This window comes from Mycteria americana, chromosome 4, assembly GCF_035582795.1.
Source record: "Mycteria americana isolate JAX WOST 10 ecotype Jacksonville Zoo and Gardens chromosome 4, USCA_MyAme_1.0, whole genome shotgun sequence".
In the NCBI taxonomy this organism is placed as follows: domain Eukaryota; kingdom Metazoa; phylum Chordata; class Aves; order Ciconiiformes; family Ciconiidae; genus Mycteria; species Mycteria americana.
Window position 1 is genome coordinate 86,122,180 of NC_134368.1, and position 23,323 is coordinate 86,145,502.

A 23,323-nucleotide genomic window follows, 5' to 3' on the forward strand; every position below is an offset into this window, starting at 1 on the left:
TCAAGAAGTCTCAAAATACTGTGCAGACGGTAGTTTCTCATTTGTGATTTCTCCATGCAAATTTAAAGCCAATCATTTTTCAGTTCTGGTTGTGCTTAGCAGCTGTAAAATTCAGTTTATACTAACTACCCATACCAAAACAACTCTCTCAAGCAGAGGTGGCTGATGAGCAGCGCCCAGACAAACACCACAGAATCTTTTACAAACCTATGTTATTTATGGTACCATGACTACTGCAACCCCATCTTGAAGTAGGTGAAATTGAAGAATGGGGTCAGGGGTAAAAAAGAGGTAACATCACACAGCAAGTCATGGGTAAATGAGAATGTGAGAGTAAACCCTGTGCTTCCTGAGCTCTAGTTTCTTGCTTACTCCTAAGAATGCACCCATATGGAGGTCATCTCTGTCAAACTATTTTTGTTACTGCATGTTTTAAGGTGTTACACAAAGCTTTTGTTTACAACACTTACCCACCATTGGATCATGTCCTTTGACTCCACAGCATCCTGTTTAATGTTGGTGAATATCTATATAACATGTCTGCTACTGCTTCTTTCCTCCGGGTTTTTGTTTAAGTCTAGGTCCAGTTTTGTTACTATCATCGTTTTTTCATATTTTTCATGAAATATCAGCGCAGCTGTCACTGGAGATGGAGTAACCATGTGTATGTCCTCCACTGTCTGCAGAGAAATTAGGCAGATTCTTCTTCTCTCTGTGAATAGCCATTTGCTTGGTAAATATAATGCAAAATCGGCAAGGGTATGTGTAAAAACCTGCAGGTCAGCACAGATTATTATAACTTCTACAGTCATGTGCAACCTGGCTGGCCAAAATGTGCCAAGGACAGAGCAAGGTTAAGGCTGCTACGGAGATGAAATCTAAACATCATCAGTGTAATGCAAAACGCGTGTGTGGCAGTAACTGGAGACAGCCATTCATAGTGAGATAAAGCTTTTGGCAGAGAGAGTTCAGCAATCTGCTCATGCTGTTGAGTGGAAAGAGCTACATGCAACTTTGGGCATGTTGAAGAGAACTCAAAAAGATGCAGGGCATTTTACCTAGCAAATTAGCATAGGCAGCAAGCAGATAGGGTGACTCATCCTGCAGCATTTTAGGAGATTATTTAGGTAATAACGATAGGAGACATGTACCCCTAAAGTTTACTATAATCACTAGGGCAGCATGTCTGTATTATCGTTTCCCACTAATATTGTTTTGTGGTTTTTTAACATTGTTTACAATGAAAATGTCATATAAACAAATGCATCAGTCATTAAAAAGAAATATTAAAAGAGATTTTCTGTCATGAGTTTAATTCAGAGCAGGAGATCTCAGTAAGTTTAGATTTTACCAGTACCAAAAAGCTTATGCAAAGTGAAATTATATGGAAAATAAAGTATGTGAAACACAAAATAACTTGGCAGCTGGACTGCAGTTCTGGACTCTCTTTGCCAGGTCTGACCATTAAAACTCAATCTCTTCCTTTTCCCTTCTGTCTTCAAATGGATTTTCAATTCCCTTTTGTTCTGTGGCACAGTTTCAACAGATGGGATAAAGGATGTTGCCAGCCAAACTAGCCTAAAGCTTAACAACAAGAACACTTCTCTGGGCATGGGAGATGAGGGTTTGGATATCTTCTGGATGCAAAAGTTATTGAACCTCAATCTTCTCAATGCTAGATGACGGTTCTCATATCATAGGATTAAATAAGTGAGTGTGGGCACCATCACTGTCACATCTCTAAAAAAAAAAAAAAAGTAGAACCTCTCTATTCTTTAAAATAAAAGGATGCCAGTGAACAAGGCATCTGCAAGGTAGAAGTTGCAGAAATGCAATGTACCTAAGCTTGCAGGACTTGTAAATCCTTTGTTGGAAGCATCAATCTAAACTGATTAGCCCAAGTTCATACAAAGTCCCTGGCAAGCAAGGATAGAAATGAAACAGAGTGCTGACTCCCAACTGCAGCAGCCACAAGGGATAGTGTCACCTTGCAAAACATTGTACAGTCACGCTGCACGGTCCCTGCAGAGAGCTTGTAACAAAAAAAGAAACCCTGGGCCAATATGTAGCTTAAACAAAGAGCACAGCAAAGCAATTATGCCACCCCTCGATGTAACTGGGTAATCACTTATTACCCAGTGATTTCTTCTCATCAAGCAGAACGTCTGCATAACCTTTCTCTCCTGTTTTAACAGATTATATTGCATTTCTGCAAAAACTGCAGTAACACTGCATTTAATAAAAACCTTTTATTTATATTTATAATTTTTTTTTGCTCTCTCTGACAAACGTCAGATCATTGCTTAGGTTGCTGCTTCATTACATGCAAGTCCACATCCATGGACTTCTTCACTAACATCTTTAAAGGCTTAAAGAAACTTATCAGATCAAAGATGTGGCAAATCATTCAGCTAACACAAAGAAAGTACAACTTTGCATTAGCTCAATGCATTTCCCTCAGTAGCAAGACTGACCTGAACCTTAGAGTAAGTATCCACTCTTGGTCTACCTGTCCACTAACTGTCAGATTACAACCAAGGAATAGCTTACCTTGAGCAATAATGCCATGTTTTCACTCAAATCAGATTTCAAGGAAGGGAGACTGTAAGGAACAATTAGCATCAAACTGCTACTCACGTTACCAAGCCATCTGGTTTCCATTTTTACACTCCCAGTAATGTCAGATCATGAGGTTTGGATGAGGCCATCCATTGTGCAGGAGATGCAGACAACTAGCGTGAACTTTCAAATATTGTTCCACTCTTCTCTAGTTTTTCTCCTAAAAATTTTGCCAGTGCTGACTAACACAACAAGCAGTGATTTTATTAAAAAATAAAAAAATTAAGTGATTTTATTCAAATTGTACTAGCAAACCCTTTCTTCACTTGTTTTCCTAGCTACTTTGCAAATGGTTCCACTGTCCGCCCTTAAGTGATTTTTTTAAGGGCAAATAGAATCCAAAATAGTCTTCCCTGTTTCTTAAGTGGCTGCCACACTGAAAATGAATGAACAACTAAACTCTAAGAAACAACTAAGTACTCATTTATTACTTGATGAGTGTCATTAAAAAATTCAGTAGGAAATTTCACCTTCCAAGTGATCTATGTGATGAATTGAGAGAGAGGTGCTTCTTTACGCTTAAAGCAGAATTGTATAAGCTTTGTTTTGTACCTGATACTTCTCATACCTAGCTCAATGCTGTTCTTGTGCAAAGACATCTTCTTTAATCACTTTTAAGCTATCAATGTTAGTAAACAAATATTGCCCTGATTTTCAGAAAAAGGTATTTTTAACAATCCATGTCACTCCTAGACTGCTCATGTTTCTTCTGCTGTTAACCAGCAGAGCAGACAAGTTCTGATGAAGACATCACAGAAAGTTTAGAAGTCAGGCATTTGTCTCCATGTTAGAGGATTAGACTTCCCAAGGTAGCAATGTGGTGTGAGAGGTGCAGGTAGTGAGGCGGAGAGGAACGGCTCAGGGAATAGTCCCAGCACATGTAGCCTGGGTGCCTCATAAAATATTTTAGCTCATCTCACTGTCATGACACATTGATGGCCATTTGTTCTTTCATTTTTTTAAAGAAAGGTATACATAAATTTCTCAAAACATGTGAAAAAGTATGCTTTTCTTGAAACAAATTACGTTCTTTAAAGAATTCCTCATTCCATACGGGAATAGATATCTTATTTAGAAAGTCATCCTTTACCATTTTCTTAAGCTGTCCAATACTTAGGAGAAAGAATTTGAATATTTTGCATGCCTATTTTCAGTAATGATTATCGTTCTGATAACAGGGCACCTAACTTGCCTGGGGATCTAACTGTAGAAAAAAATGTATAAACACTCCAATTTTCAAGAGGAAATTAAGGAATTATTCATATTTTTGCTTCAAATATTTCTAATGCTGATAATATACTTTTCACAATATATTTACCTCTTCAGTCATCATAATTCTTAGGCATTATGTAAGCTGTATTGTATTCCTTGCAACACAATTAACTGAACAAGTCCATCATGGTTATACATCAGAAGTGACACAATTAGAAAGCAATCACAAAATAACAATTGTCATCTAATATGTTGTAATCATACACCAAGATCCTGTCAAAAGTGCTTATGGCACTATCAAAGTATATTTACTATGCTACCAATCTTCTGGACCCTTTTGCTCCTCAGTATCTGATGACCCATTGGCAGTCTAAGTCTCCACTGATAAACATGTTCTAGTGCTCTTTAGAAGACCTGTTTTGAATTTAAAGCTAAACTGTGGTATACCGGCTTAGTAAGTTGAAACTACCTGAGAACTCCTTAGTTTTCCATTAATTTATTAATATGAAAACTTCAGATGTGACAGGAGCTAACATGAACTGGATTAACATTCACCTTTCAAATTATCAATCTTCAGGCTGGGGATTAAGTAGCAAAGGGGATTAAGTCATAAAGAGCTGGATTCAGTGGATTTCACATTACCTGTTACCACTGTAACATGACATCATCAAGCACTATGGAGTTTTCAAGGCACGGAAAGCTCATTCAAGTTCTGCTCTTTCTGATTCTGAGACAGGCTTCCTGTCTTCACTTGAAACCTTTAAAAATAATTGTTCATCAGTTAAATTGTCTTTAGTGCCACAGCAACCAAAGGTAAACATCAAAACTAGGCATCAAGTTATGCATTTCCTTCATTCTGGAACAATGTTTTAAAAATGAGCAAAAGAAATGCATCTAAAACTTGTCTAAAGTACGTAACAGTAAAATGAACTCACTGTAGTTCAAGACTGAACTGAAAGGGTGCAGATAATACATGTGCCTGGTGCCATCTCCCGGTAGTTTAGAGGTAAAACCATCATAAATATATTACTACATTTTTTCCTACTTATCCTTTAGAAAATGTCAGGTCTTGGGGGAGAGGGAAAGAAAAAAGAGCAAGAGCAAGAGCAAGAGCAAGAGCAAGAGCAAGAGCAAGAGCAAGAGCAAGAGAAAGAATTGAATGTTGTCCACAGAAGTAGCTTTCAAAACTCTCAAAATCCACAAAAAGTTATTTCACTGTACAAGGCAGCCAGTATGTGGACATAGCTACTTTCAAGCTAAATGGTGTTCTTACATTGGCTTAACTAAGGAAACATCAAATTCCTTTAATTTTCTAGAACAAATAAGTAGTCATCTGAGTAAGTCTAATTTCAAAATACATTCAGTACCACTGATAACATTTTAAATTAAAATTAATTTTAAAAATCTCTACACGGTATTCAAAATCAAAGTGAGGAATTCCCTTTCAGAAGTCTACTCATATTAGAAGTTATAGTGCAGCTTATTATCTCATACTGACTCATTTTAAAATCAATTTATTTTAATTAATACTTAAAATTCAAGACAATCTTTCCCAGTTGCACCACTCTTTCATTGCTGTTGGTGAAAGAATACAGTATTGCTTTTTGTAATAATATCTCATGGTTTATGTTTTAAAACATAGCATTAGCCAACTTGAAAAGAAACCTTACAGTATTCTGACAGCTGACATGAGGTACCTGTAGGTATCCTGCAAACTTTAATGCTACAAAGATGATTGAAAACAAACCTGACCAACAACAACCACAAAAAAGAAAACAAAATTAGCTTGGTAATAAAATGCCTGTCAAAAAGTGCAATATCTTACATAAATTCTAGCGTTAATTCCAGATGATAATAAATCACCAAAGGAATCCTGGATGAGAGCCGTGAAGACACAATGGTAGGCAGTAAAGAAGCTCACACACAGCAAAGTGATTTAAAGATTTCAAAGATTTAAAAATAACTCTTACACAAAGGAACAGCGATGGTACTTGGCTGTGCTGGTGGCCTACCCTATGTCCAGGAAAAGCTTTTCCTGGGAACCACCCAAACGTCGCACCCTCCTATAGCACAGAAACTAAACAGCTCCTAAAGAAAAGTAACAATTTCACCAAAAAGCATGGAAGCTCAGCCAACTGAGAACTGCCTCACGCAGCAGGTGACCTACAAATACCACAAGCTGGGCTGAGGAAGGGAGGAAACAAAAAGTCTAACCTGCAGAACAAGAATGAGCTTAACATCTGCCATGAATTTTGAGTGCTGGCAACTACAGGGATGGGCAGCATTCTAAAAGCCTAAGGAAAATCAAAGCGATGCACATAAAATTGGAGGGAAGAAGGCAAAAGGGCTAGCTATTTCCACGGGCTCATAAGTACAGAATCTTCTAAAGTGTGGGAAGAAATGACTCAAAAGAGCTTGAGATCTACCAGAAAAGGCAAAGCACTAAGGCTGTGTTGGCCAGCGTAAGACTTCCTTTCTCTGCACAGGAAAAAGTGGTTTTACTGAGGCTTAATATGACAATTTGTTAATGCGATATGAGGGCTTTTGTAGCAAACAGAACTTTCATTTTATAGACTATTTTGCTATGCTGAGAGACCTGTCCACATCATCCCGAGGGTAAAAAAAATAAATAATTGGGAATGAGCTCTACAAGTGGATTATGTCTTCCAGTCTGCTGAATGACTATGAGAATGTGACCTGGGTTGCCTTAAAAAAAGTGAAGGCATACCAGTGATTTGGATTGTCCCAGGTTCGTTGAGAATTGCCATGGGGAAGCAATCATTAAATGTTGCAGAAAAGCCAAGCTAAATAGGGGACATTTCCTTCCACAGAAAGAGAATTTAAAAAGTTCTGTCATAACACTGAGCTGTAATTGAGAAACAGCAATGACTAAAGAATCGTAAGAGACCTAAATTAAATACAACTGGGATTTCACATTCTGTATGAAAATTAAGGTTTTAGCATGAGATAATTAAAGCAAGGATAGCCAGCTCATGGTGTGCCAGAACATATAACTCAGCCTGTCATCTTCGTTCCTGAGAGTCCCTCAGAGTTGGTCAGGAAGCAGGCTGTCAGCCACACAAATCATTCACTAACCCACGGCAGTCTCCCCGCTGTCTCCCTTGCAAGAGCCCCGCAGCCTTCCTCCTGTCATGTAGCTGGACGTGCCCTAGACACAAACTATAGGCATCATCATTGCATGGAGCATGCCTGTTCAGTAACATGACAAAAGGACTTATGTACATATGTCCCCATCACACTTGACTGGGCTATGGTCAAGTGGTGACTGCAGATTAGTTACATGACAGATAAGCACACATTCCCTGGGTGCCTCGGTTAGGGGATATTGTACTGACCTGGTAAAGAAGCCGAGTGACACCGACCTAAACAAAATGAAGAAAATGAAGACAAGTGTTGTAGAGCTTAGGACTTGTAATAGAGAAACAAAGATGAGATAATCGGAGAATGTAAAGGGAAAAGCAGCAAACACACATTGTCAAATAACTAAACCTTCATGCAAGTGAATTATTGGTGGGGGGAAGGAAAGGAACATCTTGATGACATGAGAAGAGAGGTGAAGATGAACATTCTAGTAGAAGAAATACAAAGGTTGAGAAAAAGACAGACACTACTTTGTGGACTTAAAAGACTGAACTTTTCAAAACTAATGAATTGGACACGGAAAAATAATGTGTTAAAAGACAAAGGGAAATATTAGGAGCTTTGTACCACAAAAGAAATTCAGAAGTATTGAAAATATGCAACTCTTACCATTAGATTACATTACAGCATATATAAGAAACATAAAGAAAAGTAGTGACACATTGTAAGAGGGAAACGTATTTCCCTAAAGAGAGAGAAAAAATAAAATTCCAAAAGGCAAAGGGGTTTGCTTTTGGGGGGGGAGGGATGACACATCAGGGCAGAAACCAGTGTTAACTGCAATACAGAACTGGGGATAGAGAAGTGAAGTGATCCAAAACTCTGTGAAATACCGTGTGCCAGGTTCACTGAAGGAAGCTTCAGAGTTTTAACAGAGGCACTGGGGATCACCACCACCTCTCAATACCTCCCAGATGAATCTTGGAAGAAATAAAGAAGATGCAATTAAGTCTGTTGTTGATAAGCATATCTGCCCGGTCATATCAACAACAGATCTTCAAGCCATCTACACTGAAATACAGTGAAATGAATTTGGTAAACCAAGAAGCATTTGGATTTTTTTCTTCCATTTGGTTTTAACAGCAAAACAGCTGGAAGGAAAATGTGTAAATATTAATCATAAGCTCTACTATTCTTGCCTGGCCTCATGCAACAGGGCTTTCAAGCCCATATTTATCACAAAAATGCACAGCTCTCCAAAAACCTCAGAGGAAGCAAAACGGATGAAAAGCCCAGTGGGGAAAAAAAAAGGGGGGGGTTGAGACCACTTTGGGATAGATGAGTAAGAGCATGATAGTACATAAGGTTTGAAGCAAAACAGCTGATATTCACAGCTATCTAGCTTCTAAAAGCTGGGCTTCAGATTAAAAATGCTTCTATTACCATAGGCTTTGAAATATACCACTCTTACTCAGAAAATATTTTATTCAGAAGACTAAATGTGTAACACAGTCACTAGTGATCAAGACCCAGCATAAAGTTCTCTAGGTTAATAACTAAATTATTCAGACCCTTTCAGAACTTCAGCACATGATTTCAGGACTATACTATTTGTTTTAATCACGGCAGCATGAACCCTGAAGTAAACTGTACTTCCTCTTAAAGCAAAAATTGGAACCAACAGAAAGCCTTAGCTTTTGAGAAAATATATTTTATTATGACAAAATAGGCAATCATGTCATCGATTCATTCGTTTAGCAGCTGGCCTACTGCACTGTGTGATGACCATACGGTTTTTATCCTAGGTTTAAAATACTTCTGTTTTGAATGTCACTTCACTTTAAGACTGTTCTGATCAGTTTCCTTCAAGGTCAATGATGATAGATGATAACATCTATTCATTCCAGACACCTCAGAAAAAATCAAATTCAGGGAAGGATTTCATTTCCAGCTCTTCCATGCCCAACAAATCCATTCACCTTTCATTTTGCACTTAGTCCCCTGTTGATGGATTTTATCAGCTGGCTAGCTGGCCACCTAGTTACTATCCCAGCAGACTATGGCTTCCCCTCTTCATGACACTATTGAAATATTTCAGCATTTAACATTTACTTGCTGTTTCACTCGATCTCTCTTACCTGTTAACCACTGCCAGAGTTTCCTCCATTTGATAGTCACCGCTAGTTGCAGTGTCTTCCTTGGTGTCCCTGTAATAACAGGATTGAAGTGCTTTGACCAGCTAGCAATTGCCCTTCACTATGGCAGCCTGACAGCAGGGGTGGGTTCCCTGCCTTTATAAATGCCTTTTAACCCCTTTCTTTTTGCATTACCTGCTATTCTACGGATTTAAAGAAAAAGTGTCTGTTTCATCCTGCTTTCCCAGGTTCTCCCTGCCTGCCTTTCAACAGTGCTTGCAGAACAGACCGTTTTTATTTTAGATAGCTACCGTAGATATTTAGATATTTACGTAGTGAATGCTACCAAAAATCACCCATAAACGAGGTACTGGCTTCATTTTATTCGTACCTGGAAAGTATCATTAAGTTCAAAAGCGTGTTCATACGGACGAATGCATCTAAACAAACTCTGAAACCGAACTTCCAACAGCATTTCCATGGCGAGGACTCACTCCACCCCCAGCCTGTGCTTCCCTCAGCCCCGCCGCAGGTGACGGCTCGGCCCCGCGCAACGACACCTAGAGCTGGTGGAAAGGTTAACGCGGAAAGACCTTTTCTTTCGAACGGGTAGCTGCCGAACCTTCACCCAACAGCCCTTTCCATCGATGACAGCACGGCAGCCCCCACGAGAAGGCACGCTGGGGCCGAGATGCCGTGCCGTGCCGTGCCGTGCCGTGCCGTGCCGTGCCGTGCCGTGCCGCGCCCTCCCCTCAGCCGCAGAGCCCGCCACACCGCCTCGCGACCCTCCCGCTAACGGCCGCCCCGCGCGCCGCACGCATGCGCACCAAGACCGACAGATCCCCAACGGTCCGCGCAGGCGGAGAGGGGGAGGCGCGGCCTCACTAGCGCGCATGCGCTACAGCGGGCTGACGAGCCGGGAAGGGGCGTTGTGGCGGGGCGGGGCTCGATTTGAACCGGGCGGCGGGGAAGCGGCGGCCGCGCAGCCCCCATGGCCAAGCAGCTCGGCCGGGACCAGCAGGGCATCACCCTGCGGGGCAGCGCCGAGATCGTCGCCGAGTTTTTCTGTAAGAGGCTGGGGGGGCCTCGGAGACCGGGGTGGGAGGGAGGGAGGACGGGCGGCTGGTTAGGCAGGCCTCCTGCGGGGCGACATGGCCGCTGGCGGCAGGGGGGCGGCCGCCTCACGCCCACGTTCCCCCCCCCTCTCGCTTCCGTGTGTTGCAGCCTATGGAATCAACAGCATTCTCTACCAGCGGGGCATCTACCCCCCCGAGACCTTCACCCGCATCCAGAAGTACGGGCTCACCCTCCTCGTCACCACCGACCCCGAGCTGAAGAACTACCTCAACAACGTGGTGGAGCAGATGAAAGGTGGGGGGGCCGGGCCGGGGAGCTGAGGGGGCTTCTTCAAAGTGCCGAGCTAGTGCCGCAGGCGGGAGGCTGCTGTGCCCTCCTCGTTGTGTCTCTGCTGATGCTTCTTATCTTTGTCGCACTGCAAGCAACTGCTGTGGCTTCTTTCAGAGTGGCTGTACAAGTGCATCGTGCAGCGCCTGGTGGTGGTCATCTCGAGCATCGAAAACAATGAGGTTCTGGAGCGGTGGCAGTTTGACATAGAGTGTGACAAAACTGCAAAGGGTGAGAGGTGAGTAACAGTGTTCCTCTGCGCCTGCTCTTCCCTGTACCTAATAGCTGTGCAGGCACAAGATAAACGCCATGTGCATCAGCACTGTTCTGGTTCCTCAGAGCAGCTGCCATAGCCTTTTCTTAGTATGTGCGTGGAAGATGTTCCTTCAAACCTTACCAAACCTACTATCTTTTTTACTGCTAGTCCTTCTGTTTGTCTGTAAACCAGTCATTATATCATTGACACATACATAATCCACAGGTGTTGATTTTTTTTTTTTAAAGCATCAGATCAAAACTTGATTTTTAATCTTCAACAAAGTATATAAAATCCTGTGTCAGGTACATGCGCTAAAGAACTACTGCTTTCCTGTCATCATGCCAAAATATTCTCATCCATTCCGGACTGAGAATAAATGTAACATTCCTTACAAATACTGTGAAACTTCACAAACTGCAATAAAGGGAAACTATCACTTAACTTTCTAAACCTACAGCTTAAAAGAGCATCACTACTATAAAAAAATCCTATAGCAAACAGACCAACAGAGCTTAATAGAGAGAACTGTATTTAAAGAAAACTCTTGAGTATAGTAGAAGCTTGCTTTCTTAACAGTTTTCCTATTTCTCCAGTGCACCACGAGAAAAATCTCAGAAAGCTATTCAGGATGAAATTCGATCTGTAATCAGACAAATAACTGCCACGGTAACTTTTCTGCCACTGTTGGAAACTGCCTGTGAGTATTCCTAACTTCACTAAAGAAATTAAGCACTTATTTTAGAAAACCTCAACAACTTTTCCACTTTAGGAAATACTTTCTGCTAACTTTCTGAGGCTTTTTAATTATTAGATGTCATATACCATCACATTTGATAGTGTATTTTTACATCTCACAACATCACATACCATGACTGAGAATCAGGACAGAACTCAGGGTGGCTTAACTAATGTAATGAAACTAGTATGGGTACTCTGAAGAATGTAAGTTTTCATAAATGATAAATTACTTTGTGACCGTAGCTGTGGACAGGCTTGTATAAATAACCGTTGAGCTCATAGGAAGTGTTACATAGAGGTCAGCTCCACAGTATTTTAACATGTTTTAAAAAAAAATTCATATCACACTTGCTCGAGAAAACTGAAAAGGCTACACATTAATATAACCAGGGCTTGTTTTCATGCTTTAACTACTATTTCTTTTCACATAACTAGTATCAGTGTAATTTCTGAGAACCTTAGTACATGTCTCAAGTTCTAGAAGATGCGCTTTAACTTCAAACATGCCACCTTCTTATGCATTACTGTTACATTTGTTTCCGCTTGCTTACAGGTGCCTTTGACTTGCTGATATACACAGACAAAGATTTGGCAGTGCCAGAAAAGTGGGAAGAGTCAGGACCACAATTCATAGCCAATTCAGAAGAGGTTCGTCTTCGTTCCTTCACTACTACAATCCATAAAGTAAATAGTATGGTGGCTTACAAAAAGGATTCCTTTCCCTAATACATGGGGGTTTTGTATATATCCTGTCACCTTGTATAGTTTCTGTTCACAGTGCAGCTAGGTCATGAACATATAATTACCGTTGCTCTTGCTGAATGATACAGAAAAAAAGCAACGCAGTTGTCCGTGATAATGTGGTGTAACACTAGACTAAGCTGGCATTGTTTTTAAAGAGGTCCAAATAAAGATATTCATAATGATAGTTAAATAAGAATTTAACTGTATGAGCCAAACTAGTGGTGTGTTAAACTACAGCATTCACTAGAAAAACTGCCTGAATCTAGTTAATTAACAGAACTGTGTTCAGATCCTCTAATTTAGTATTTTAAGGCTATTATAAACTGCGTTCTATTAGCAGGCTTAAGTTTTCTCTTCTGGCACTAAAAAAAGCCTCTCACTCCTCACATGCCAGCTCTTCATGTTAAAAGCCTGGGCTGTTTTATTACCAGAAACAATCCTAAAATGAATCAACAGAACAATTCTGAAGTTACTTGTACCTCTTTACAATGAAAGCAGCTGTTTATCAGGTCTTAAACATATGAAGCCTTACATATTAATGACGGGAAGCTTTAGTTCTAGAGTTGGTGGTGTTCTAAGTCGGTGTATGTCTCTAGTGTCTGTCAAGCATTTTCTATGTTTGTATTCTTGTTTTACAGAATAAAGCTTGAAATTGTATATAGTGTTCTCTAATTCAGTCTGTAGTACTTCATGGTTGAGGTGGTTTTATGAATGCTACATCGCAGTTTATAACTGTCATAGAACTAACACCCTAGAGGAAACAGTTAAAGTAACAATAAGTAGGATGCCTTTGAGTCTCAAAACAAGTGTTATGGAGTCAATATGAAATCCCTTCACAGGTTAATAGCTTGCCCCTACTTAAGTCTTCAAACAACAGTATAAATGGTTACAGTGACCTAAATGATTAAGCACAGTGCCTTCCACATTTGTTAAATAGCATAGGACTCTTTCTGCATTCTTCACACATCTTTGTACTGGAAGAAATTATGGATTTAAAACTCTAAGTGTTAATAGAATGTTTGGTTCTTCCATAGTTTTGTTCATTTCCTTCACCAAATTCACTTCAGCCAGAGTATTTAACTTTTCCCACTCTTCCAGAGTTATATATGATTCTTTCTGTTATAACAGTATAATTTCAAAAGTTTATTTAAAAAACATTGATTACAAATATTCCACCACTGTACTACAGAGGTTCTGGGCTTTCCTAGCAGGAAATAGTTTTCTCCAGCAGTCCCAATCTAGCAGAATTGAAAAGGCAGCCTTTTGTAAATCAGTAGCACAAAATCATGGCTTTTTAAAATAAATACAATCTAGGTACTTCAAAAAAAAAAGTTACATTATTCACTCCTAGGGCTTCCACTGCAGTAACAGAGGAATATATACCAAAGATGAGATCAGGGGTGACTGGTATAGAGCCAGCAATAATGAGTTAAAAAAAACCAAAACTGCTTTTGCAGAGATGCAGAAGTCAGATTGCTCCAGGAAGTTCAAGTCACTTCTTTCTTGTACCAAATACAATTTATCTTCTTCTTTAAGAAGGACCAGCCCAAAGTCCATCTCAATCCTCTTCTGTACATTTTTTTTTTATGGAGGCACCAACAGTCAAGAGATATAGTGTATGATTGCATAGAAATAACGTCCATGAAAACTGTATGTGAAAAGGAACAGGTTATACATCCTGAAGTTTTCAGAGACCCTGCAGAATAAGAAAGAACAACAAAAAAAGTCACATTAATGCAATCTCTCAGAAGTCAAGCCTTTATGGAGGTATCCAATAGGACTTGCTGATACCTAATGGGACCCGCACTCTTCATTTGTTTCCCCTGCCCTTGAGGGTCACTTCTGTAGAGTGAAGAATCAAAAACAAGAAGCCCCCCTCATCTCGGATGGCAGTAGAGTTATTCTTAGGAAACCAGATGAAGGATAAGATTTAGAAGTTACATGACAGGCATTCCTCACCTGACTAGTTCAGCTGACGTATAAGCTGGTTGATTGCTTCACCTCTGCAGCCAGGCTTACCCATTTCCTTGAGGAAACCCACTTTGTTACGTGAAGCATGGCGAGCCACTGACAGATGGAATGGCCACAGAAAGTTTGTGACTTTTTTGAAATACTTCCCAGCTGAGTAGATTTCATGAATAAGGTCTTCCAGGCAAATAATACCACAGCCCCCTGCAGGGGAAAAAAAAAAAAAAAAGTTAAAAAAGCCCAACAAAACAACAAAAAGTCCCCCACAAACAACATATACACAAGATGCCCAACTGTATTATCTTTCCTCACACTACTCCAGAATTGCCAGTCCTCCACACACAAGTCTTGCAAGACTTTTCTCCCTCCCCTCCCTCTTAGGTCAGATTGCAAACTCTCAACATCCGCCTCTTTCCTTGATTCACTTCATTTTCTCATCCTCTTCCTCACCTAAATGTTCCTCTATCAGCATATTGTCTGTCAGAGGTACCCTCTTTTCCTTAATCTTAGCTTGGCCCCGTTTCAGGATGAGCTCTCGTACAGATTTCAGGTTAGGGTGTCTGTGCAAAAACAAAAATCAGAATCTGTAACAGAGAGACATGATACAGTGGGAAGTCCCATCCTACTTCTTTGTATAGCGGTGGGAAAGTAACCAAGTCATGTTTAGAACAATGAGAAAAGGGACAATAACAAATTTTAGATACAAAGTTCACAAAGTTTTCATCATTGCTGGAAAAGCCAGCTATGGATTTGTGATACCAGATGGAGAACCAAAAAGCTATGATATTTACATACAAACTACTATCAACTCACGGGACTGGTACTTACCCCCATGCCACGTAAGGTTCCACAATCCGCAGCATCTTCAGTGATAGAGGAGTCAGTTTAACAAATGTTCCAGTGAAATTTTTTCTCAGCTGCAGCAACTCAATCACTCTTCTTACCCTCCTACTCACTCCCTTAATACTGAGTCAGGAAAAAAAAATACTATTAGTAACCGCATTTCTCTAATACAGCAACAAAAGGTCTCAGATTACCTGCAAGGAGACATGTCTGGGTCGATCACCCTTCCTTTGCTTAGAAATGATACGACAGCTACAAATAGTAGTAATAATAAAGATAAGGAGTAACAAAAGTTTCTTACTCTGCAATCCGCACAACAAAGGCTAGTTTGTGCTCCTGAGGTACAGCCGTCTGGCCAGGTCTCTGCTCCATGCGCCTCAGCCGGATGCCATCTCGGTGTTTGCGCCATGAATCTCGAACAAAAGCCTCAAGGCGTTTAAACTGGATTTGTTTCCCCTTCTGGTGCTAAAGACAACAGGATAAGAAACTATCACCCTTCCTAACAGACTTAGAGGTTTGCATCTCAAAGACCAAATGAAATTCAGAACTTCATGAACTGCTCTTTCAGTTTTGGAGGCAACAAGAAGAAAATAAATTTGATAATCTAAGCCCAAGGGAGATGGAACTGAGGGTCAACATATGAATTTACAAGTAGCTAGCTATAATTTATGACCAGTGAACAAAGGGTTTTTCCCCAGAAAAAAAATAAATTAGGAAAACCAGAGCAAGACCCAGGACACTTCTAGGCACAGGAGAAATCAAATGGAAGCATTTGCAGCCACAGGCAGACAGATCTTCACAACTACATGCACAGCTCAGCCAATCACTGGGAAAGCCAGAAACAACATATGTATCTGGGTAAAACAGATGCTACAGCAATACCCCGGTGTGACTCAAAATTACCATCCGACAGAAAATAACTGGGTTTAAAGTCCTTTTCTATAAAGGCACACACGCCAAAAAAAAAAAAAAAATCCAAGCATTCACATAACTATTAAGTAGTACTAATTTAAACACAGAACATCCAGCTCACTTGAAAAGAAATCTTTTCAGAATTATAGGAAAATTTAAAGCTTTTTTAAATTAAAAAGATGTTTAAATGCCTATCCTTAGCTCAGGAACAAGTACATCCACCTAATCACTGTGCTTTCTATGAATAGGAGCTGAATGTGCACGGCAGTTACCCAATAATACGTTAGATACACTTAATGGCTAAATTATTAGGCCATTTTAAATTAAAGAATCTAATATTATGTGTCTTCTGTTCTATTTCACCTTGTAAATCACCCATGAAATTAGTTTGAATTTTTAAAGCAGGCAGACCTAATCAAAAATCTCATCACTAGGATCATTTTTCTAATGAGACTCATAAAGGTGGCTACTTAATGTTATTGCTTATATTTCCACTTTCACCTTGGAAATACAGCAAGCCATCGATATATTTAAAAAAACATAAGCACAGTATCTAACAAAAATAGCAGTTTTGCACATAATCCCACCAACTCCACAGAAACAGATTCACTGGGAAAGCTTTAAGCCACTTCCAAGACAGGCACCTGCTATATTAGCTGAGATACAGCAGAACAGGTCTCAAATTCTGAAACAGAAAGGTTTGCTGTGCTCTGCCAGTCTGGAAACCACACACTGTGCACAGGGAGCCTCTGCATTAGCAATATCTGCTACCCTACAAGCAGAAAAGGGCTTCACGATGACCTGTCTATGCTCTAACAGGTTTATCTAGCTAGCTAACTCTAAACCCACTCCCAGAAAAGCACACCGGCTCCGTGAAGGTTTACAATGCAAAGGGGAACCGGTTTCAGACAGTGTAATCCCATGGTAACACAAACAACTCAGCAGCGTTACATTTTGCCACGTGTGGCTCTACACACACACCTCCTGGTAATCACTGATCTAAGGGAAACAACTCAGAGTCTTCAATAAATTCGTGTTTCAGTATAACAAGCCAAAAAGTTTTGTCCACTTTACAGGGCTCAGAGACACATGGGGAAGATGCTCCACAACTGAAGAGATGAAGTCGAGCTTCCCCTCAGAGATAGCCCAGAGGAATCATCACAGTATCAATACAAAGCCCCACCAACGAGCTGACTCCCTCCTTTGCCCACTCGCAGAGAAAGCTGATCACTCAGATCATTTGTACGATTGCACGGAATTACGATTCCCTCCTCCGAGAACACCAGTACGGACAGCTGCGACAGCACTACCGACCCACCCCGAGCTTCACCCCCTTACAACCAGGCTCTCCCAGCCGGCCGCCAGCCGCAGACCGCCGGACAACGCCAGCTCCTCCGCCCCGTCAGCTCCCGGCTGCACCCCCGGGCCGGGGACCGCCGCCCCGGGGACCTCCCCACGGCCAGACCCTACCTTCCGCTTGCTGAGGAGCGCCTGCTTGGCCTGGGTGGCCTTGATGGCCTGGTAGGCCTTCCTCTTCTTCAGCAAGTTCTCCGGCACCAGCGGGATCCGCCGCCTCGGCCTGCGGGGCGAGAGAAGCCGGTCACATCCAGCAGCACCCCACCCTGACCCCCCGGGACTCCCCCGCCGCCCCGCGATCGCGCAGTCCCCGCGGATGGCGGCGGATGCCCGCCCCGCCGCACTCACTCCTCCTCCGCCATCTTGCCGGGGCTGCCGCTGTCGCGCATGCGCTGCGGAGGGGCGGTGTCATGGCCGTCCCGCCTAGGGTTCGGGTCCTCGCAGCTCCTCCTCGTCTTTTAGCCTCCTTCGCCAAGAAACCCGGGGCGCACGGAGGCGTTTGTCCGGCGAGGAGAAGGTCGGTTCCTTGTTGTCCAGGCCGTGCTGTGTCTGCGGGAAGGGGTACGGGCGAGACGGCCGTTCTGTGAAAGCCTAAAGATTAACGGTGAAGCCTGGAAAGCAAGCCCGCACCCCCAGCAGGGCCTGCTTTGAAACCAGGTGCCTTCTCCGCCTCACTTCAAAGCTCCCAAAGAATGCTGGAGGAGAAAAAATTAATTTTAAAAAAACAAACCAAACAAAAAAACCCATAACAAATGCAAAGGCGGTGTTCCATAAGTCCCCTCAGCTCTTCCAGCCCGTGTGGCAGCCTCTGCCTGCACTGTGGTGACAGAGCAGAGGCACCCGAGGCGGGGGATCCCGGCAGCGGCGGGAGCTCCCTGCTCCCAGACACCTCGCCGATCCCGGGCAGAAACACAGGCCACTGCGGAGCGGAGAGTCAGCTGCAGGGGCGACCAGGCCCGAGGCTTTACCTCAGGATCAGACCTGCCACGGTTCTGTGTGAGATCATGGCAGTATCCACGTTTGACAACACTGCAGGGCTTAAGCACCTTTCCCTCTCTGCTGCTCCACCCCACTTAAAAGATATCAAAGCCAACATTATCCCTGTTGTGAGCGCTGAGGAATGGAAATAACAGGCTTGCAGGGCTATGGCCCCTGGATCTAACTGCTGCCTGCAGCAGCTTCTGTGGCCATGTCCAGAAGACACTCTCGGGCTGTGATGTGTCCCTCTCCCCAGCTTTCCTGGTGTGGGAGAGATGTCTCTCCATGCCAGAGGCCTGCAACGGAGAAAAAGCCTTTCAGAAAGAGCTTGTTCAGCCCCTTGCCTGAATGCCCTGGGGAGCTTCACAAGGAGGAACAGGCCATTTTCTGTCCCTCCCTGGTGGCTTCCAAGTGCAGTGGTCCTGCCCCCAAACAGCAGGTCCTGCCTGAATGACCGAGTAGACCCAAGCAAGGAGTTGTGGGCCACCTGAAGTGTAGGCAGGCAGCTGGTCACAGCCACTTTTGAGGAAAGGATCTCAAACGCGGCCAGGGTCCTGTAGAGCGGGAAGAAAGATGACCTCGCCTCTTGGGCAGCAGGGGCGGTGTGAGGAGGCAGCACGCCATGTCCAGCTGTGCTGGAGAGTGGGGTGGTTATGGAGCAAGGGACTGGGGATGGGGAGTTGCCATGCAGAAATGGAGGCCCAGGAGGTTGCAGAGGTGGGACAAGGCACAGAAACACAAACTTTAGGTTCTCTGAGCTGGCCCTACTTTTTACACCTTTGCATCACCTTTGCTGATACTTCACATGAATGTTGTACAAGAGAAAAAGATTACAAGAGGAACATTATTCCTTATACCTGACAGATCTATTAACACCTCTACCGTTTTACACTGCTATTTGCATTGTTCTGGTATGCATTTTTTTATATCAAATCAGTGTGACTTTGACCACAAATGTATTTTCTCAAGAGACTAGACACAGCAGCATCTTGAAGAGGCACTCGGAAGCCATGCAAACACAGAAGCCACTTTGCCTTTTGACATCCCGTACCACTCACTTGGGACATTAAAGAGTGTCTGTCCCTGGCTGCATGTAATAAGTCTGAATGCTAGGTTAGGCTATACCAATAGCCTAAATGTTGGTCAATGTCATTTCACATTTGGGAAAGGTTTGGGAATCCCCTGCAGAGTCATTAGTTGGTTATCTCCAGTGCTGACAGACAGTGGTGTTACATTTCCTTCACAGAGCTCCTGCAAAGCATAGCAGTGTCGCAAAACTAGAGAGGGTCCAGTGTGGTCCCTTCGTAGCTCTGTCACAGCAGAAGAAACCTTCTCACTTGGGAAGGCACCAGGCATGGCGGGGGTCAGGGGGAGTGTGGCAGGGGGCCTGGTTCCATCCCTGGTCCCACCTTAATTTCCCCCTCCCAGTTCCCCCCCATTCTAGTCTCTTCCTGTCCCCTCTGCAGGACCTGCCAATCTCCTCCACCATATCCCTGCTGTGGACCCAGGCACCAGCACCACTCCTGCCCTGGTGTCTCCCTCTGCACGCAGAGACGTATGTCCAGGGCTGCCCTGCCACCAGCACCAGCTCACCACAGTGCTGGGAGGGCTCTGGGTGTTCCCCCTTGCCCCAAACAGGGGAGCACCAGGGTGGCGGGGTGCTGCAGCCAGTATCCCCCCAGTCAGTGCCATCACTCGTGGTCCAGCCGTGCCATGGAAATTTTTCCTGGCTTGCCAGAAGGACAAGCGTCCTTCTGGGTAACACTCTTCAACATATGCTTCCCAAAAAGCAGTGAAGAAAAGGAAGGAGGGAGGAACCAGAGTCATAACCTGAAAGCCTCAGAGATTTCATCACTATCCTTGCTGGATCACATAGTTGGGGTGGCTTGTGATAAAACCTGTGGTGAGAGCAATTCTTAGAAAATATGAAAGGACTATTGCCTTGCGCCTGTAGGAGCTTTTGAAATTATAGAAACACAGTCAGGAATTTATGTCTAGCAGAGCCGGATTTCAGGCTGGACCCAAGGACCCAGGGTAAGGAGATGGGGGTGAAGCAAGCCAGGGACAGCATCCAGGGCAGTGCATGTCTCATCAGCCCAGGGTAAGGAGCCCAAGGAGAGCAATACTAAGGAGAGCAGCCTGATTCAGCTATTTACGCTGCACTGAACATCCTCAGCTGAATGACAAAAAGCATAGCTGACAAAAACCACAGCGATGCTTTTGTGGTTTTTTCAAATTCCTATTCGAGAGAAGGGGAAATTGGGACAAGCGGTTTGGACAGCACTCTTACCCATAGATGGTGCCATCGCCTCACACTGAGGAGATGATGGTGCGGCTGATTCTTGTTCTGCTGCCTCCTCTTTGCCATGTAGGGTAGAAGAGGGATGTGTGCCTATATACTGGACTTGTTGCTTTCATCGCGTCCCTAATCAATTTGATTTACACCAACCATAGCTTCCTCTTCAACTTAACAGCTGAGAGCTTGAGCCTTTCACTAGAAAGCTCAGTGATGTCAAGGTTTAACTGCTCACCTCAATGAAGCTGCAAACCTTTACGACACTGTAAATTAGGCCACTTCTATTTTGACACCTAATACTTGAATATCTGTATTTAGAAACGTGACCCCACATTCCAGTACCTGCTCAGGCATATGCTCTGCAGAGAACACACCCCTTGGTGAGCAAACGCAGCTTCCTGTCAACTATTCTCTGATGCAATCTTTTGGATTATGAGACAGAAAGCAACAAGATTATGAAATAAATCATATGAAACTTTCACTGAAGAAACTAGAAGCAAATCCATAACTACATAAATTTCACTCTGACATTAAGGTGAGCTGCTGTATGTGAAAACAGCTGAAATCCCTGGTAGCTCACGACAGAAAATGTGGCCCATTTAAATCTACAAATGAGTGTGGTTTGTTTAACAGAAGGGAAATGCAAACGGGATCTTAGGTATTTCATTATTAATGGTAAGGAAACAATAAGTAAGTAAATATTTCAAGCACTGTTGCTATGAAATGTCACACAGCATAGCAGCGTATGTAGGCTGACTTGTTAAACTTTAACTAATAGTTATATTATATTAATGAATGACTATTCAAATGCCTTTCTTTGCAGGGTTACTCCAGAAGAATATTCTCACTTGCCTAGACAGCAAGCTGTTGTAAACTGACCTTCAGCATTCCGAACTCCTATTCTCTCCTTTTTTCTTGACAAGGCCGTACATTTTCTGAGATTTCCATGAACTGTTACAGACAAATCCAATGACTTCATGCTTACGATAGTCACCATCCATCAGTGATGGATTAAATGATTTCTCCTAGTTTATAGGTCATTCAGAATGATAGGTAAAATCCTTTTGAAAAAACTGCATATCTAGTCGTGCCCCTTTCAGTCATTGCTATTCAATGACTTCACAAACCAGCTACTGGCTTCCCAACAGTATTTTTGATGGAGCTCCATTGTGAGTGCATTTTCTCTGTTCTTCACCAACACATCTCAGATAAGGTTCAGAACCCACCCAAGGAAATTATTTTTGAAAAGAAGGTTTTATATAATTCAAAAAGGCCTCTTGGTTTGGGGAGGGTGAGAGGGGAAGGCAGAGATCACCTTTAAGGATCAAAATTGAATATGTTGTATCAGAAATAAGTAATCCGTAAAGCAAGCCAGGAAAACATGTATCTTTTCATCAGCAGAATAGAATATAGCCCTTTTTTTTCCTATACTGCATGGAGGCTTTTTGCACTTTCATTTCAAAATACAAAAAAAAAATCAATATATTTTTTAGCAAAGGATGCAAAGCATGTTACCTTTTGATACTAGCTGCGGCAGGTCTTTTATGCTGTTTTGAGGAGATGGTGTTTGAAAGGTTGAATAGAGAGATCAAAATCCAAACGCTGCAGATATCTTTCCAGAACAGGCAGGGTTTTTTCCCACCCTGGAAGGGAAGAATTAAAAAAAAAACTATCTCTCAGAAAGCTAGGTCCTGCTTTGTCTGAGCTGCTTGCCTTTATAACTGAAACTTGGAATATTTTACAGATGACAAAGTGACTCTATTGTCATCACACTAGTCCATACTGGAGTGCTGCTGCAGCACACTCACAAATCACTGCCACAGTTTCTGCCTACCTTGACTTGAAACTCTTCACAGTGCATCTACAATACCATGAGGTCCTGCAGAGCTAGCCAAAAGCAGGTCCCTTCATTATGCTTGGGACTTCGTTAGAACATTAGAGTAAATGAAAGCCAACAAAGACAGATCTCCTCTCTTTTGTTCCTCTGCAGGCCTTACATGACTCGTGTTCTCTAGCGTTGTGTCTTGCCGGCTTTCATTTTATTGTGATACTTTAGACTGGTATTTTGTGTCATGAATTGTAATGTTTATTTTTATTACCTTATTCACACATACAAATGCAAAGACATTAGAAAATACAAAAATAGCAAACTTATGCTGATGGATGTGAATTTTACAAAAGGAGATGCTGTTGCTTTGTTTCATTGTTGTATGGGTGTAATCCTCTTTGACTAAGTGACCACAGCTCTTGTTTGGATTAAACATTTAAGGCTATTTTCTCACTGAGGTAGGAATAAATAGCATGGACTTTAGCCACAGCTTAAATCTTCATTTTCATTATGCCAAAGGCCTAGCTTTCTGAAGGTATCTGAATGTCCCTCTCTGAGATCGTTGCTATTTGGTGTACAGACCATTGGTTTGGGATGCATTGTTTTTGATGGTGAACTGTACACAGATGTGGAAGGAATAAGTTGTATGCAAAGTTCTAGTCATCTACATTGCCAGGCTGGTTCTACAGTCATGCAGTAATAGCAATCACGGACTCTGAATTTCTGGTTTTTAATCCTAGACAACAGTTTATGTCCCCAAAATAATTTGTTATGACATGCCTACTGTGATAGAAATTTCCAACCCTTTCTTTATACTTACTATGCTTCTGTTTAGATACTGCCAGTTATGGTTCTTGTGTTACAGCTTTTCTTTATATTTGGAAAATGAGGGGATAGTTAATAGTAATACGATATATTGCACTGCCATA

The 23,323-nt window shown here is 42.4% G+C and overlaps 2 protein-coding genes and 1 long non-coding RNA gene across 3 annotated transcripts in view; 1 reads left to right on the plus strand and 2 right to left on the minus strand.

Moving 5' to 3' along the window:
- Window positions 1–2,818, minus strand: part of LOC142409519 (uncharacterized) — a 46,771-nt gene extending 43,953 nt beyond the window's left edge. Inside the window, exons 1-2 of the long non-coding RNA XR_012775667.1 lie at window positions 2,634–2,818; window positions 471–705 (exon numbers count right to left, since the gene is read on the minus strand). This is a non-coding gene — a long non-coding RNA (uncharacterized LOC142409519). The remainder of the gene's footprint in view (window positions 1–470; window positions 706–2,633) is intronic.
- Window positions 2,819–9,994: 7,176 nt separating this feature from the next.
- MAD2L1 (mitotic arrest deficient 2 like 1) lies at window positions 9,995–12,881 on the plus strand. The gene is made up of 5 exons (XM_075501168.1): window positions 9,995–10,135; window positions 10,293–10,439; window positions 10,590–10,710; window positions 11,325–11,428; window positions 12,023–12,881. Exons 1-5 carry the CDS (start codon window positions 10,060–10,062, stop codon window positions 12,193–12,195), a joined length of 621 nt encoding a protein of 206 aa, XP_075357283.1. The 5' UTR covers window positions 9,995–10,059; the 3' UTR covers window positions 12,196–12,881.
- Window positions 12,882–13,343: 462 nt separating this feature from the next.
- On the minus strand, window positions 13,344–17,792 carry RPL7L1 (ribosomal protein L7 like 1). The gene is made up of 7 exons (XM_075501179.1): window positions 17,641–17,792; window positions 17,407–17,515; window positions 15,326–15,489; window positions 15,010–15,147; window positions 14,632–14,741; window positions 14,173–14,385; window positions 13,344–13,909 (listed from the first exon to the last, which is right to left on the minus strand). Exons 1-6 carry the CDS (start codon window positions 17,679–17,681, stop codon window positions 14,177–14,179), a joined length of 771 nt encoding a protein of 256 aa, XP_075357294.1. The 5' UTR covers window positions 17,682–17,792; the 3' UTR covers window positions 13,344–13,909; window positions 14,173–14,176.
- Between the last annotated feature and the right edge of the window lie 5,531 nt (window positions 17,793–23,323).

What these genes read in the sequence shown, in the direction of transcription:
- RPL7L1 (XM_075501179.1), bottom strand. Translation starts at nt 17,681, where the DNA reads ATGCGCGACAGCGGCAGCCCCGGCAAGATGGCGGAGGAGGA. An exon ending in GAACCTTACGTGGCATGGGG is followed by an intron (nt 14,742 to 15,009) that starts GTAAGTACCAGT and finishes GTTTTTGCACAG; the next exon opens with ACACCCTAACCTGAAATCTG. An exon ending in GCTGATAGAGGAACATTTAG is followed by an intron (nt 14,386 to 14,631) that starts GTGAGGAAGAGG and finishes TTTCCCCTGCAG; the next exon opens with GGGGCTGTGGTATTATTTGC.
- MAD2L1 (XM_075501168.1), top strand. Translation starts at nt 10,060, where the DNA reads ATGGCCAAGCAGCTCGGCCGGGACCAGCAGGGCATCACCCTGCGGGGC. An exon ending in GATCGTCGCCGAGTTTTTCT is followed by an intron (nt 10,136 to 10,292) that starts GTAAGAGGCTGG and finishes CGTGTGTTGCAG; the next exon opens with CCTATGGAATCAACAGCATT. An exon ending in CGTGGTGGAGCAGATGAAAG is followed by an intron (nt 10,440 to 10,589) that starts GTGGGGGGGCCG and finishes GGCTTCTTTCAG; the next exon opens with AGTGGCTGTACAAGTGCATC.